Here is a 17,296-nt window from a genome sequence, read left to right on the forward strand (position 1 = left end):
GGAGTGGGGTTTGAGGGAGGGTTGTGAAGAATTCGACGGCAGAAGCTCCGAGTTTCCGGGAAATGTTCCAGTTTGTGAGGAATGAGGTGAGTACAAGTGGAAACTGTGTAAATTAAAAATGTCCAAATCTAACTCTTACCGTTTTCTGTTGTTGTCTTCGAATGAAGAATCTCCCGGGGACACGCACAGCATCCTGGGTAAAATAAACCACTCGAGCAGTCCGCTGGGTCCTAGAGGCATCCTGCCCACACTGTCCCACACAACAAGGGACACAAGGAGATAGTAGGAACTGCAGATGCTGGAGAATCTGAGATAACAGGGTGTAGAGCTGGATGAACACAGCAGGCCAAGCAGCATCAGAGGAGAAGGAAGGCTGACGTTTCGGGCCTAGACAAGCTCTACACCTTGTTATCAAGGGATACAAGGAGCTGCTCTAACTCTGTTACTGGAGAAGGATTGGTTTTCCCTCCAGGCTTCAATAGAATCAAAGAATCCCTACAGTGTCCACTCCGACCCTCTGAAGATTGAATCCAAATCCCACCCTATCCTGTAACTTGCATCTCCCATTGCTAATCCACCTCACCCCCAGGGAGGAAATCAGAGCACCCAGAGGAAACCCATACGGACACAAGGAGAATGTGCAACAAAATCAGAAGTTGTTGGAAAAGCTCAGCAGGTCTGGCAGCATCTGTGAAGAAAAAAAATCAGAGTTAATGTTTCGGGTCTGTTGACCCTTCCTCAGAATGTGCAAACTCCGCACAGATGGTCACCCGAGGCTGGGTTGCACCCCAATACCTGGCGCTGTAAGGCAGCAGTGCTAACCACTGAGTCACCATGCTGCCCAGAGTGTTGGTGAATGAGATAGGTGGGCAACATATGATGTGCTGCAGATTGTGGCTTGGAAAAGAGTTAATAAGCGCCAGCCTTCAGTGAAAATCCTGAAATCAGAGACCAGCCTGGTATGCCAACTGGTAATAGCCAATCACAAAGTTAGGCACCAAAATAAAACGAAAGAACTGCAGATGTTGAATATCTGAAACAAAGGCAGAAAATGCTAGAGAAATTCAGCAGGTCTGGCAACATCTGTGAAGAGAAAGCACAGTCAATATATCAAGTTCCGTGACTGAAAAAGAGTCATCAGGGACCTGAAATGTTTAATGTTTCTCTCTCCATGATGCTACCAGACCTGCTGAGTTTTCCCAGCACTCTGTTGTAGTAAGTTAGACGCTTAGTGTAATTGAAGGTGGAGCTACAATGTAATGTGATTAGGAAAAGTATTTAAACCTTTGTCAGGCTGTCCTTGGGTATCTGTATATTACTTTAAGGTTGTCTGTTTGTATTGTCATTAAGAACTATAACAGTGCTTCTATGGAATGGATATGCAAGTGATATCATTCACTAACACACTTCAGCTATCAGTCCAAAATGAAGGTTATCTGCCACACAATTGAACTGTGTGGATTTCAGTGCCAGAGCAATACCAGTTCCTTGGACCACATCTCCCAATGATTGGTTGATTGAATTAAACACCAGTGCTGTTGGGCTGCTCATAAGGAGCAGAGTACAGGTTGAGCTCAACCAGCTCTTGCTCGCAAAACCCAATTCAGCCTTCACTGTTAGATGTGATCCTGCGATGGGGTACTACCATCTTGAATGTGCCATTGTTTTAGCTACACTAACATCTGACTTTTGATAATCAGTTACATGAAATAAAAACAGAAACTACTGGACATGCTCTGCAGATCTGGCAGCATCTGCATTAAATGCTATCCACCATTTTTCCGCTATTCCAGCGACCATTCCATTTCTACACTATTCTCCTCACAGTTCACAATAGCTCATAGTATAAATTCTGAAATTTTGTCTTGCATGCCAAGGTCATCAGTTATATTTCAGGTGAATGACCCCTGGAGAACTCTATTGTAAACCTTACCTCAATCTGAAAATAAATCGTATTAACCCATAATTTCTGCTTCCTGTCACTCAGCCCATTTTGTGTCCATGCTGCTACTGTCTCTTGGATTCTATGAGCTTTAGCTTTGCTCTCAAGTGCTTTGTGTGGTTTTGTGTCAAATGTTTTTCAGAAGCCCACGTCCACCAAATCAAATGTATTTTTTAAAAATCATTTTACTACTTATTGTCAATGTATGTGCAGCTGTGCTTTAGATCCTTGTAGGGTACAGCATTACCCGACTCCTATGCCCAATAGTTTTAGCAGGCATGTTCCTGCTGAACCTTGCCACTGTTTCCATGAGCACGGGTCGCTTTACCCAAATGACACGAATTTGGTTTGGTTTACCACCAAGAATCACAATGTAGGTCTTTGCTTTGAGTACATAAGCACATCTCTTGCCCAGGTAAAATTCTGTTTCGTTGAAACAATACACACCCTCAATCTTCAGTAGGGCTCTGTGTTCTGTCTGGTTTTGAAGGTCTCGTTTACAGCCTGTAAACATGGATTTGCACCCTTCCGAGCATTGCGACCGTGCTCTGGGCAGCTGGATTGCCCACCCAAATACGAGGATGGAAGAAGAGCCAAATCAATAATATTAGCCTCATCCCCATGACTCAGATTAAATTGACTTACCTGTCACGGCTGCACTTTACACCCTTTTTGAACAAGTTTGTAACATTTGAGGATTGGAAAATCAAAAGTCTAAGCAAGATAGCACAGAAAATGTTTGAATCTTTTTTGCTATTATTTGTTAAGATCTTTTGTAACTGACGTGCATGTATCTGTAGGTTCTTGTGTATAAGTCATCGAACATCTTCATATGAAGTAGCTAATTTTTTTTTAAACACAAATGCAAAAATAAAACTTATGACTGATCAAGTCAGGTTTCAGTTTGGGATCTGACTTATCCAATATTACCATCAACAGGGATCATAACCACACTTAAAAAAACAGGTTTGTCAAATATATTTTCCTGTTTGTAAATTCTTGTTGACTGCCAAATCTGTTGTTTTTTTTAAGAGGATGTAACTAACACAATAGATAAAGGAAGAGTGACGCATGTAGACCACACTTGGAATATTGTGTGCAGTTTTGGTCTCTCAACCTTAGAAAGTACATATCCGCTATAGACGGAATGCAGTGACTGTTCACCAGGCTGATACCAGGGATGGCAAGACTGTCTTATGAGAGGAGACTGGTTCAACTGGGCCTGTATTACTAGAGTTTAGAAGAATGAGAGGGGATTTGATTGTCTAACCCTGTTAGAATTTTATATATTTCAGACTAGATGCAGGGAGGATGTTTTCCTGGTTGAGGAGTCTAGAACAGGGACACAGTCTCAGGATACAGGATAGTACATTTAGAGTTGAGTTGAGGGAAAATTTCTTCACTCGAAGGGTAATGAACTCTACCACAGAAGGCTGTGGTGGCGAAGTCATTAAATCTAAAAAAATCTATCTCTTGAATATATTCAAAGACATCAAGGGGCATTGTAACAGATGATCAGCCATTTTTAATGATGGCCCAGGCTTAATGGGCCAAATGGCCTACACCTGCTCCTGTTTCTACATATGTGGATTCTCAGGTCATTGACAAGGTCCCACACGAGTTTACTGAGCAAAATTAGAGGACAGAATGAAGGGAATATACTGGCATAGATTGAGAATTGGTTCATGGACAGCAAGCAGTGCAGGTCCTACAAAAATCAAGGTTGAGCACCAGATATTCACAGTTTGTTTCAATGTTTTGTATGTGGGATCAAATTAATATTTCTAATTTTGCAGATGAGACAAAGCTAGAGTGGAGTGAGAGTTGTCAAGAGGATGCAAAAGCATTAAGGGATTTGGAAAAGCTAAGTGGGTGAAAATGAAGTGGATGGAATACAATTTGGAGAAATGTTAGGTTTCCCATTATGGTAAGGGAAACTGAAATACAGAGTTGCTCTTAACTTTTTACAGTTTCCAGTTTTACTGTCATCTCCCAACATTTGAGGCCCCAAAACTGATTGCTGAAGAACACCACTTGTTTCATCTTGGTACAAGAGATTGGCCCATTTCTGCCTGCTGCTTCCTGTTAGCTAATCAATTTTCTGTTCATGCCATCCATGTTTCTCCCTACACCATGAGTTTGCCTTTTTGTCACTTTCAGGATCTTCACTTCAATCACACCTATCTGCTTACTGCTCTCCATTGTTTCTTTACCCTGAGTAATGATACTAAGTAAAAACAGGTCACAATAGTTGATTCCACACAAATTACAGTCTATTTCCAAAGAGCTGCCACCTGTAACAACTGTGAATGCATTTGCACATACTTAGGTTGCACATGCCTTTAGGGAGGGAATTCCAGGATTTTGACTCAAAGAATGAATGACTATATACTTCCAAATCAAGATGGTGAGTGGCTTGGAAGGGAGCTTGCAAGTGGTGGTGTTCCCATGTATTTGCTGCCCTTATCCTTCTAGATGGAAGTGGTCTTGTGTTTGGAAGATGCTGTCTGAGGCTCTTTGGTGAATTTCTGCAGTGCATCTTGTGGATAGTACACACTGCTACTACTGAGCATCGGTGGTGGAGAGTGAATGTTTGTGGATATGGTGCCGGTCAAGATTCTTGAATGTTGTTAGAGCTTCACCCATCTAGGCAAGTGGGGAGTATTCCATCACACTCTTGATTTGTGCCTTGTAGGTGTGGACAGGCTTTGGGGAGTCAGGAGGGGAGTTACTCACTGCAGGATTCGAAGCCTGTGACCTGCTCTTGTAGCCACTGTTTATGTGGCAAGCGAGATCATTTTCTCGTCAATCATAACACCAAGGATGCTAATAGTGGGGGGATTCAGTGATGTGAAGGGGTGATGGTTAGATTGTCTCTTGTTGGTGATTGTCATAGCCTGGCATTTGTGTGTCACAAGTGTTACTTGCCCCTTGTCAGCCAAACCTGGATATTGTCCAAATTTTATTGCATTTGAACATGAACTGCTTCAGTATCTGGGTTATCCTAAATAGCACTGAACATTGTTCACCAATGACTGCACATCGCCATTTCTGACCCTGTGGTGGAGGGAAGGTCATTGATGAAGCAGTTGAAGATGGTTGGACCTAGGACACTACCCTGAGGAACTCTTGCGGAGATGTCCTGGAGCTGAGATGGCTGACCTCCAACAACCACAACCATCTTCCTATGTGTCAGGTATGACTCCAAACAGCAGAGAGTTTACCCCGTAATACCCATTGATTCCAGTTTTGCCAGGGCTCCTTGATGCCGCACTCAGTCGAATGCAACCTTGACATCAAAGGCTGTCACTCTCACCTCACCTCTGGAATTCAGCTCTTTTGTCCATGTTTGAACCAAGGCTGTAATGAGGTCAGGAACTAAGTGACCCTGGTAGAACCCAAACTGGGCATCACTGAGCAGGCTATTGCTGAGGAGGTGCTGCTTGATAGCACTATTGATATCACCTTCCATCCCTTTACTGATGATCGAGATGGGATGGTGTTAGGGCTAGCCATGTTTGAGAGACACAAAATGGCCAACAAGGGAATAAACAGAAGTAAAAGCCTGCTCTAGCATTTAGACACAAAATGGCTAGCAAGTGATTAAAACAAAATTAAAAGCCTACTCCAGCATTTGTGAGACACAATGTTACCTTTGAACAGGGGTTATTCCAAGGTGAAAGGGGCCTGCACAAACAACAACCAAAAACAGTTTGATAAGAAAATATCTAAGGGCAGGCAGTTTGAAGATTTGTAACAAACATTGAAGAAGATGGTAAACTCCTGCCAACATAAACACAGATGAATTAGTGGGATTGTGGCATGTAAAAATCTGAAGTATCAGACAAGCTCACTAAATTACAACAGCCACTGACTGTAAACTCGTTAATGAAAGGATGTTGTTCCATTAGATGAAAAGAAGCAGTTAGAACAATAAATCTTGGTCCAGAAGACAGTTAGCCAAGCTCATCATGTAGCTATGAACAGCAGCTGAAGTTATTTTGCAGTAATTAGCTATTTCTTTGTGATTATCTGAAGAATCTTTAAGAAATAGGTTCTAGTTAATATTCTGAATAATTTCAGAGATAATTTCAACATTATTATCGATACACATATACAGCAAACACACACTGATCACTAAAAAGCATTGGGAGAAAAGATTCAAACATAGATGTGAATGTTAGTTTGTTTCTTAGAGGATATGTAAGGCAAGACTAATTGCTTGCAACTCATCAGAATGCTAACAGTAGAGCTAGCTATAAAATTTTACATACAACTAACTTTATAATTGAATTAACATTATAAATCTTACAGCAGTTAGTAGGAACCAACTGTCTTTTATATCTTTTATCATTAGGATAGTGGGAAAATATGAGTAACAGAATTTGATAGAGATAGCAAATGAACACAATAGACAACAGAATTCAAGCAATCGTTAGAGATAAGCAAGTCTGAGACATGACTGAGGGAGTATAGCCAGTAACTTTTAAAAGGATGCATTGAAAGATGTATATTCTGGAGCATGAGTGCTTTTGCTGGAATATTGTCAGGACCCATAGCCTTTGCAGTATCCAGTGTCTCCAACCACTTCTTGCTATTAGGTGGAATAAATTGATTTGGCTGAAGATCTGTCATGCTGGGGATGGCTGGAGGAGGCCACGATGGATCATTTACTCTGCACTTCTGGCTGAAGATTGCTGCAAATGCTTCAGCCTTATCTTTTGCACTGTGTCAGGCCCCTCTATCATTGAGGATGGGGATATTTGTACAGACTCCTCCTCCACTGAATTGTCCACCACCATTCACAACTGGAATTGGCAGGACTGAAAAGCTTAAATCTGATGTTGGTTGTCAGGATGGCTTAGCTCTGTCCATCACTTGCTGCTTATGGTGTTTAGCATGCAGGTAGTCCTGTTTAGTAGTAATTTTTAGGTAATCCTGGTGCTACTTCTGGCATGTGCCCCCCCTCCCCCCCCAAACTCTCCATTGAACCCCTAGCTGAATGGTAATGGCTGATTGAGGGGCATTATGCCAGGCTTCTGCTGCTGTTGATGGCCTAGTGTCTCATGGATGCCCAATCTTGAATTACAAGATCTGTTTGAAGTCTGTCCGAATTAAAACAGTGACACAATAGAGATTATTCTTACTATGAAGACAGAACTTTGTCTCTACAAGGACTGTGTGGTGGTCACCCTTACCAATACAGTCATGGACAAATGCAACTGCAGCTGACAGATTAGTAAGGATGAGGTCAAATATGTTTTTCCCTCACCACCTGCCACAGACCCAGTCGAGCAGCTATGTCCTTTAGGACCCGACCAGCTCGATCAGTAGTACTGCTGCCGAGCCACTCATGGTAATGGTCAGTGAAATCCCCCACCCAGAGTACATTGTGCCCTTATCACTTTCAGTGCTTCCTCCAAGTTTTGTTGACAGTGGAGGAGTACTGATTCATCAGCCGAGGGAAGATGGGACATGGTAATCAGCAGATTTCCTTGCCCATGTTTAACCAGAGTCAATGTTGATGATTCCCAGGGCCACCACCACCCTCTGCTGGATCTGTCCTGACAGTGAGACACGATATACCCAAGGATTCTGATGATAATGTCAGGGACAGTCATATTCACAGAATCATACCTTACAAGCAATGTCAGACTGTTGCTTGACTGGTCTGAGAGTCAGTTCTCCCAGTTTTGGCACTAGTCCCCAGATGTTAGTGAGGACAACTTTGCAGGATCAGCAAGGCTGTTTCTGCCATCGTCCTTTCCAGTGCCTAGATGAATGCCAGGTGGTCTGTCAGATTTGATTTCTTTGAGACATCGTAGTGATTAATGACTGAATGGCTTGCTATGCCATTTTACAGGGCAGTTGAGAGTCTGGACATCTGATATCCTCACCTGGTCTGGAATCACACATAGACCAATAGTGAACCAGATGCTTTTTTCCCCCAACAATCATGGTCAAGAGTAGATTCTTAACTTCTGATTTTTTTTTTAATTGAATTCAAATTGCACAACTGCTGTGGCAGCATTTAAAGCTAGGTCCCCAGAACATTAGCCAAGTTTCAGCATTAATACTACTGGACCATCCCCTCCCCTAAATTTCTGTGGTCTGAATTATTTACAGTTTTCCAAGGAAAATGGGAGTTTCTGTCATTGCCGAAAGACGTTTTTCTTCTCCCTTCTGTACCTTTATCTATATTTCACTTTGATCTTGTAATTTTTATGCTGGAGTTGTACTCTTACTGAGATGGTTAGACCATAATCTGAGTTACTTAAATTGTACTGTATGTTCACAGTTTCCAATCTCTTGGAGTAATGCCACAAAAACTTTGAAAAAAACATTTTATTTTGTAGAAAAGCTAAAGTATCTTTCAGGAATAGGAAATTATAAATCATTTCAGAAGATTAAACATCAAATAGTTGCAGTGCCTTGCAAAATTCATTGAAAATTAGTAACAGCAAAAATGACTTTGCTGAACTATTCAAACCTCCATACAGATAATGAAAAGTTAGGAAGCTCAAAACGATAATGACTGGAAAAAAAAAATCAAAAATTGTGCAAAATTAAACAACAAAACAGACAGCACATATGTACATTGTATGTAATTTCCAACTAGCAGAAAAGCTGAACTGTTCCCTAGAACAGGTATTTAGTAGTGGTTCAAGGTTTAACCTGTACTGTCATTCTGGGGGCTGACACAGATTCTGTGCACTTTGTAAACAGTTTAAGATTTTGCACATCACCTAATGTGTACTTCTCATTAAATAAAAATTTGTTAGAAACATTTCTTATCTGCTCCATAAATCTGTATTAGTTCAATTTCTAATATTGGAGTCGATGGTTCAGTTTGTTTAGTTGCAGTTGCTAATTAAGTGCATTTTGGAGTAAAAACACTGAACAAGACTGCCAGCTTCAGTAAGGGTTCAATGCATTCCACATTTCTTTAGTTTGTACTGCTGCTTTAGGATCATCGTAGTTTAAGAGATTTGCATTCCACATGCCTATGCCACGGAGATTCAGTTTCTTGATGATAGCCGCCTTAATTGAAATGCTCTGTGGATCATCATACCAGACCTGATGGTATGTATCGTTGACCTGCCAAGAAAATCAGAGTGACACAATTAAGTGCTAAAGTACAAATTATTCAATTGCTTAGTCACTGCTAAATAAACCTGTCATCTTATCTGACCGAGTTAAGCACTTATGGCCAAAATGTCATGGCGTAGTTATGCAGTTTATCCAAAACACTGTTGCCGTAGTTTAAATTGTGTTTAATAGTGTGTCAATACTATGGGACAACTCAGAGGTATGATCAAGCACAGAATTAAGTTACATTTATGTAGCACCACAACCAAAATTCAAGGTATTTACTGGAGTATAAAGCCACATGGTTCCATGGTTTTAAACCAGCAGAATAATTTTAAAACTTTTCATATACCGTAACGTACAGAATTAACAGGAGGTAAACATGAACATTAACAACTAAACTGGGCTCAAACACACCACAATCTACACATTAAATAGCAGGCACCACCCAAACTGATCTCAGGAATATTCTCAGCAATCCAACCAGATTTCAGTGATCTTGGAAAGCCACAAAATCTCAATCTACATCTTTTTCCAAAAGAATTTTAACTCAGAACTGTCTCAATGATTAAGTGCATCCACATCGTTCAAGTTCTTCTGAGACCAAGTCTCCTGGATTCTCAAAGCTGCATCCCAAAATCTAATCGCCAACATGAGCTCTCTATCTGTTCGGAGCAGAAGACTGATCCTGGCCTTTCCAAAGTACCAATCCAAGCTTCACTGAGCAACTACGACTTCTGGGCATTAATAAGCTCCAAACTCTCAAACAACAGTCAACAACTATAGATAGACAGCCAGAGACTTTTCCCTACGGGGGAGGTAGCTATTACGAGGGGGCATAGTTTTAAAGTGAGTGGCGGTAGATACAGGGGAGACGTCAGAGGTAGCTTCTTTACTCAGAGTGGTAGGGGCGTGGAATGCATTGCCGGAGAGGGTAGTGGAGTCGGCCTCATTAGGGGCATTTAAGCAGCTATTAGATAGGCATATGGATGATAGCATAAGGCAAGGGTGGAGGTTACATAGACCTTAGAATTAGGGTAAAAGTTCGGCACAACATCGTGGGCCGAAGGACCTGTACTGTTCTATGTTCTATGTACAACTGTGAAGAAGGGTCTGAAATTTCTGAAGAAGGGTCCAGACCTGAAACATCAGCTTTCCTGCTCCTCTGATGCTGCCTGGGCTGCTGTGTTCATCCAGGCTTACACCTTGTTATCTCAGACTCCAGCATCGGCAGTTCCTACTATCTCACAGTCAACAATTGTTGCTCAGCTGAGCTGCAACTCCCCATGGACACTGGGGTCACAGTTATACTTAGCAAGTGACCTTCTTCCACTGTTTCAGCTCCCGAAGGGTTTCTCTGGCCTCAGGTGCATCCTGAGCTAACATCATCACTTCAGGCGCCACCTTTTCAGGTCACAACTAAAAACCATGTAGACTCACATTCATGCTACATATATTTCCATAATTATCATTTGGCAGGTGTATTGTCATTTCCCTACCATAGTCAAAAGAACACCAGAAACACAGCATGCCAACTGACCTGTCTCCCTGCTGTGCCCTGCACTTGTATCAGTGCCAGCCCTCAACTTTATGAGGATGTACTGCTGCCAACAGATCAACAGCTGGAGCCACTGTTGGCCAACATTCACTTTCAGCTGTCTGTAGCTGCTCCAAGTTTCTGCATGCTGATCACTGCGCTGACTTCCAGTTCAGGACATTGCTGCCACATATATCAAAAGGTCCATGTTTGGAAAGAAAATGAAAGGAAAGGCTGTTGTTGGCCCCTGCCCCAGCTTCTGTTCACTGCTTTACACCAAAACCCTTAAAACATACAAGCCTCCCTCACAGTAAGCACAAATGAGTGTCTGAGCAGACATTTTCAACTGCTTATGACACAAGAAATCAGAAGCTGTTTTGGTATTTTGTTAACTCCCACTTTCTTGTCAGTTCTCCAGTTACAACATCTTAACCAGACAGACATTCTGAACGTTGCTCAATCCTATACTCAAATATTGAGTTATGAAAGACCGCAATGCTGGCATTGTACCAAGACTGAACTTTACTCCAACAAAAATGACAAAAACCTGGAAATACACAGGATTCGCTGAGAGAAATACAGTGTTAATGTTCCCTCTGCTTTTCCCCTTCAGCAGATGCTGCCAGATCTGCTGATTTTTGTTTTGTGTTTAATTTCAGATTTTCAGAATCTATGGTATTTAGCTTTTGTTTCACCATGCAGTGATTGGTCAGTATTACCATGTAGATAAAATAAGGGGCTTTCTGAACATCATCCCAAAACCTGCCAGTGATTGATCTGGGCAACAGCTTCACGAGAACTTTATATGGGACTTGAGGTCCAGCTAAATCACTGCAAGGTGCACCTCTGAAAGGGATGCTTCGGATCGTACATCGACCACCCTGAAACACAGAAATAGGAAAACAGTCTGTTACTGCACAATATTCACAATTCACATATAGTCTTCAAACTTACTCTCTAAATTGTCAACATGATTATTTCCAAAATGAAGGAATGACATGACTAATTTCCAACATAAAAAGGCTAGACTCAGACAGCCATAGGGCAGCACAGTGCCTCAGTGGTTAGCCCTGTTGCCTTGCAGCACCAGGGACCCAGGAAATTGTGCAAACTCCACAGAGACATTCTCCCCGTGTCTGCGTGGGTTTCCTTCCAGTCCAAAAATGTACAGGATAGGTAGACTGACCATGCTAAATTGCTCATGGTTTCCAGGGATGTGTAGGTTAGGTGGATTAGCCATGGGAAATACAGGCTTATAGGGATTGAGTGGGATGCTCTTTGGAGGGTCAGTGTGGACTCGATGGGCTGAATGGCGTACTTCCACACTGTAGGGATTCTATGACATACTCTATGATAGTCGTCAAGAAGCGTTAATCTTACAGTTTAGGAAGGAGGGCACCAGTAACAATAAAAACAACACTTAAAATCATGGAAGGCTGGGACAAAAACGGAACTTTAAATAGAAAGCAATAGCTCTGATTGAGGGGTGATTCAGTTGACATTTTAAAATGATCAGATAGACAGAAATATCTTTGGTGAGTAAGTCTTGAGCAATGGGACCGTAAACTCAGATTAAAGCTAGGCAATTCAGCCGAGGGTGTGGGGAGTCCAAGAAAGTAGCCGATCACTCAAAATCAGTGGAATTTTGGAACACTGTTCCACAAAAACCCAAAATCCCAAATGAAGATTTTAAACTCTGATAGTATTTATAAGTGCCTTAAAAGGACAGTTACAAATAGCCCAAAGATAGTTCAAAGAGACCTAAAATGACAATGTAGAAATCTGGAGGTTACCAAGAATGGAGAAGATCATAGGGATAGGTGGGAGAGAGAGAGACCATGAGAGATTTGAAAAAAAAAAGAACTAAATTAAGATTTAAAGTTTTGGCAAAGATCTGTATCTTGGGTTGTGGGTGAGGTCGTTGATGAGCAAATCAACAACTTCACTAAATTAAGATGTTGTTGACCCAGAAGACAGTGTAGTATAGCAAACACAGGGGAGATGGATGAATGTGACTTGGTGAGAGTTTGGAAGGCAACTACAGTGATGGTCAAGAACCTGTTCAATTCATTATTCATCTTCATTAACTCTCCAGTCTTTCTCGAATAGCAAATGGCCTGCTCCCATTTTCTACTGTCCCTTCAGCTACCTGTCTTCTTGCCCTCATAATTCTGATTATTTAAATATGAAATGCTATTCTTACATCCACTCTTCTATCTCTCAAAATGTATGCAAAACACAATCATCCTATGATCACTACTACTTAGAGGCATCTTCATAAGAGAGATCATTTATTAATCCTGTCTCAATACTAGTTATCAGGTCCTGGACGGTCAGAGGGAACAAGTAGGGTGAACATGAAGGGGATTGAGACAGACGTGCCAAAAAGAAAGAAAAAGTAGGTTTTCAGGGTTTCCAGGCCCACCCGAGACTTTCCCCATTTCCTCCAAAGTCATTTATAAGTGCTGGAGGGTTCAGGATTGAGATAAAACATGACCTGGCTAGCTCTGCCTGGGCATTGGCAGGGCTCACTCCTGCAACAGTCTTTGTGGAGTCAGTCCAGATTTCTCCAAAGGACACGGTGGGTGACAGGGGGAGCCATGAATAGTCTTCAGGAGGGACCTTTTGAGATCGGCAGGATCAAAGCATCCTCATTCATGAGGAGATCTGCCCCACAACCCCTACCAACCCTTTGGCGAGGAGCAATAATTGGAGGTGTTAGAAAATACATTGCATTCATAATTTTCACTAGGTTAATACCACAGGCATGCTATGTCTCCCTATAGCCTACACTGTTAATGGGTATAGAAGTGCCATGTTTTGGAAAGGTGGACCACATGGGCTAGAGGAGATGGATAAACTTGACCGAGGGTGCCAAAGTTCAATAGCACCAAGTCAAAGGGTGGGACCTTTTACACAGCCTACCTCCTCAGCTGGCAGGCTGTGGATGCTCAGACTCTCCCTAGGGTCAGTTGGCTTGACTTCAGCCAATACTTGTCATTAATGGACAGTGCTCCACAGGAGGGTGCACACATGCATATCTGAGCAGTTGCAATGACCAGCAGCAGTCCGATTAAAACTCAGACTCTCCTCAACAAATGATAAGCGCCAGAGCAAACTCCCTACAGTCAGGTTCATCATTCCAAGGGGAGAATGGTTGATTGTTTTCCAATGCCCCTTGTCCCCAGACTTTTTTTTAAAAGAAAACAAAAAGTCCTTTTTCTGAAAACAAGGAGAAAGTAGATAGTGAATACTTTTATTTCATGTCTTCTCCCCTCAAAACGCAGTGTTTATAACAAAAAAAAAGAGAAGCATGGCACAGGAATAGGCCCTTCGGCCCTCCAAGCTTGTGCCAATCATGCCCTGACTAAACTTAAAAAAAAACAAACCTTCTGCCCTTATTTCGGTCCTTGGCCCTCTATTCCCTCCCTATTCAAATAACCATTCAGATGTCTCTTAAATGTCGCCAATGACCCTGCCTCCACCACCTCCTCTGGCAGTGCATTTCAGGCTCCTACCACACTCTGCACGAAAAACTTCCTCACACATCTCCCTTGAATCTGTACCCATTGTAATGGAAACTTCAACCCTGGGAAAAAGCCTCTGACTATCAACCCTAACTATGCCACTCATAATTTTGTAGACCTCTCTCAGGTGTCCTCTCAGCTGCCATCTTTCCAGTGAAATCAATCCTAGTCTTTTTAACCTTTCCTCATAGCCAGTGCCTTCAAGACCATGCAACACCTTCTGGTGAACCTTCTCTGCACTCTCTCCAAAGCTTCCACATGCTTCTGGCAATGTGGTGACCAAAATTGCGCACAATACTCCAAATGTGGCCTAACAAGGGTTTTATATAGTTGCAACATGATTTGCCAATGCTTGTACTCCATGCCCTGGCTGATGAAGGCACGCATGCCTTCAGCCTTCATCACCACTTTGGCCACCTCTGTTGCCACTTTTAAGGAACTGTGGACCTGCACGCCCAGATCCATCTGTATGTTAATGTTCCTAAGGGTTCTGCCATTTACAGTATAATTCACACCTAAATTTGATCCTCCGAAATGCATCACCTCGCATTTGTCTGGATTAAACTCCATCTGCCATTTCTGTGCCCAAGTTACCAATCTATCGATATCCTGTTGTATCCTTTCACAATCATCGGCACTATCAGCAACTCCACCAATCTCCGTGTCATCTGCAAATTTACTAATCAGACCACCCACATTTTCCTCCAGATCATTTATATATACTACAGAGGATCCAAGACTGGTCCCTGTGGAACACTACTAGTTACCAGTCTCCGATCTGAAAAACATCCTTCCACCGCTACCCTCTGTCTTCTACGACCAAGCCAGTTTTGTATCCATCTAGCAAGCCCACCCCGAATCCCATGTGATTTTAGTTCTAATACCAATCTGCCATGTGAGACTTTATCAGATGCCTTACCAAAGTCCACAAACTACATCCACAGCTCTTCCCTCAATTATCTTTGTCACGTCTTCAGAAATTTGGATCAGGTTGGTGAGACATGACCTTCCCTGTACGAAACCATGCTGCCTGTCGCTAACTAGTCCATTTAGAATGCCTCTATCTTTTCTCAGTTCCATCCTTAATTACAAAAGGGATTTTGATCAAATTGGTCAATGGGCTGAAAAAATGGCAGATGAAGTTCAATCTGGATAAATACAAGGTATTGCATTTTGGTACACAAACAAGGGTAGGGCATATACAATTAATGAACAAAGAAAATTACAGCACAGGAACAGGCCCTTTGGCCCTCCAAGCCTGCGCCGATCCAGATCCTCCATCTAAACCTGTTGCCTATTTTCCAAGGATCTGTATCCCTCTGCTCCCTGCCCATTCATGTATCTGTCTAGATACATCTTAAATGACGCTATCGTGCCCGCCTCTACCACCTCCGCTGGCAACGCGTTCCAGGCACCCACCACCCTCTGCATAAAGAACTTTCCACGCATATCTCCCTTAAACTTTTCCCCTCTCACCTTGAAATCGTGACCCCTAGTAATTGAGTCCCCCACTCTGGGAAAAAGCTTCTTGCTATCCACCCTGTCTATACCTCTCATGATTTTGTAGACCTCAATCAGGTCCCCCCTCAACCTCCATCTTTCTAATGTAAATAATCCTAATCTACTCAACCTCTCTTCATAGCTAGCGCCCTCCCTACCAGGCAACATCCTGGTGAACCTCCTCTGCACCCTCTCCAAAGCATCCACATCCTTTTGGTAATGCGGCTACCAGAACTGTACGCAGTATTCTAAATGTGGTCAAACCAAAGTCCTATACAACTGAAACATGACCTGTCAACTCTTGTACTCAATACCCCGTCTGATGAATGAAAGCACGCCGTATGCCTTCTTGACCACTCTGTCGACCTGCGTTGCCACCTTCAGGGTACAATGGACCTGAACACCCAGATCTCTCTGCGCATCAATTTTCCCCAGGGCTTTTCCATTTACCACATAGTTCGCTCTTGAATTGGATCTTCCAAAATGCATCACCTCGCATTTGCCTGGATTGAACTCCATCTGCAATTTCTCCGCCCAACTCTCCTATCTGTCTATATTCTGCTGCATTCTCCGACAGTCCCCTTCACCATCTGCTACTCCACCAATCTTAGTGTCATCTGCAAACTTGCTAATCAGACCATCTATACCTTCCTCCAGATCATTTACGTTTATCACAAACAGTGGTCCCAATATGGATCCCTGTGGAACACCACTGGTCACAGTTCTCCATTTTGAGAAACTCCCTTCCACTACAACTCTGTCTCCTGTTGCCCAGCCAGTTCTCTATCCATCTAGCTAGTACACCCTGGACCCCATGCGACTTCACTTTCTCCATCAGCCTACCATGGGGAACCTTATAAAACGCCTTACTGAAGTCCATGTATGTGACATCTACAGCCCTTCCCTCATCTATCAACTTTGTCACTTCCTCAAAGAATTCTACCTCGTTGGTAAGACATGACCTTCCCTGCACAAAACCATGCTGCCTATCACTAATAAGCCCATTTTCTCCCAAATGTAAATAGATCCTATCCCTCAGTATCTTCTCTAGCAGCTTCCCCACCACTGACGTCAGGCTCACCGGTCTATAATTACCTGGATTATCCTTGCTACTCTTCTTAAACAAGGGGACAACATTAGCAATTCTCCAGTCCTCCGGGACCTCACCCGTGCTCAAGGATGCTGCAAAGGTATCCGTTAAGGCCCCAGCTATTTCCTCTCTCGCTTCCTTCAGTAACCTGGGATAGATCCTATCCAGACCTGGGGACTTGTCCACCCTAATGCCTTTTAGAATACCCAACACTTCCCCCCTCCTTATGCCGACTTGACCTAGAGTAATCAAACATCTATCCCTAACCACAACATCCGTCGTGTCCCTCTCCTCGATGAATATCGATGCAAAGTACTCATTAAGAATCTCACTCATTTTCTCTGACTCCTTGCATAACTTCCCTCCTTTGTCCTTGAGTGGGCCAACCCTTTCTGTAGTTACCCTCTTGCTCCTTATGTACAAATAAAAGGCTTTGGGATTTTCCTTAATGGTTGAGCCTTGGGTAGCGTTGTACAGAGGGATCTAGGGGTGCAGGTACATAATTCTTCAAAGTTTGCCATATGGATGGTTAAAAGGGCGTTTGGCACATTTGCCCTCATTGCTCAGTCCTTTGAGAGTACAGGAGTTGGGATGTTATGTTGAGGCTATAA

General features: G+C 42.7%; 1 protein-coding gene and 1 pseudogene across 1 annotated transcript in view; both read right to left on the bottom strand.

The window, feature by feature from the left end:
• Positions 1-2,162: 2,162 nt before the first annotated feature.
• Positions 2,163-2,768, bottom strand: LOC109925913 (annotated as a pseudogene).
• Positions 2,769-8,272: 5,504 nt separating this feature from the next.
• ctbs (chitobiase, di-N-acetyl-) overlaps positions 8,273-17,296 on the bottom strand; it is a 22,528-nt gene continuing 13,504 nt past the window's right edge. The window contains exons 6-7 of the mRNA XM_048601820.1: positions 11,288-11,449; positions 8,273-9,040 (exon numbers count right to left, since the gene is read on the bottom strand). Coding sequence (XP_048457777.1) covers positions 8,858-9,040; positions 11,288-11,449 — 345 coding nt within the window. The 3' untranslated portion in view covers positions 8,273-8,857. The remainder of the gene's footprint in view (positions 9,041-11,287; positions 11,450-17,296) is intronic.

This window comes from Rhincodon typus, chromosome 10 (genome assembly GCF_021869965.1).
Source record: "Rhincodon typus isolate 14 chromosome 10, sRhiTyp1.1, whole genome shotgun sequence".
Lineage (NCBI taxonomy): Eukaryota > Metazoa > Chordata > Chondrichthyes > Orectolobiformes > Rhincodontidae > Rhincodon > Rhincodon typus.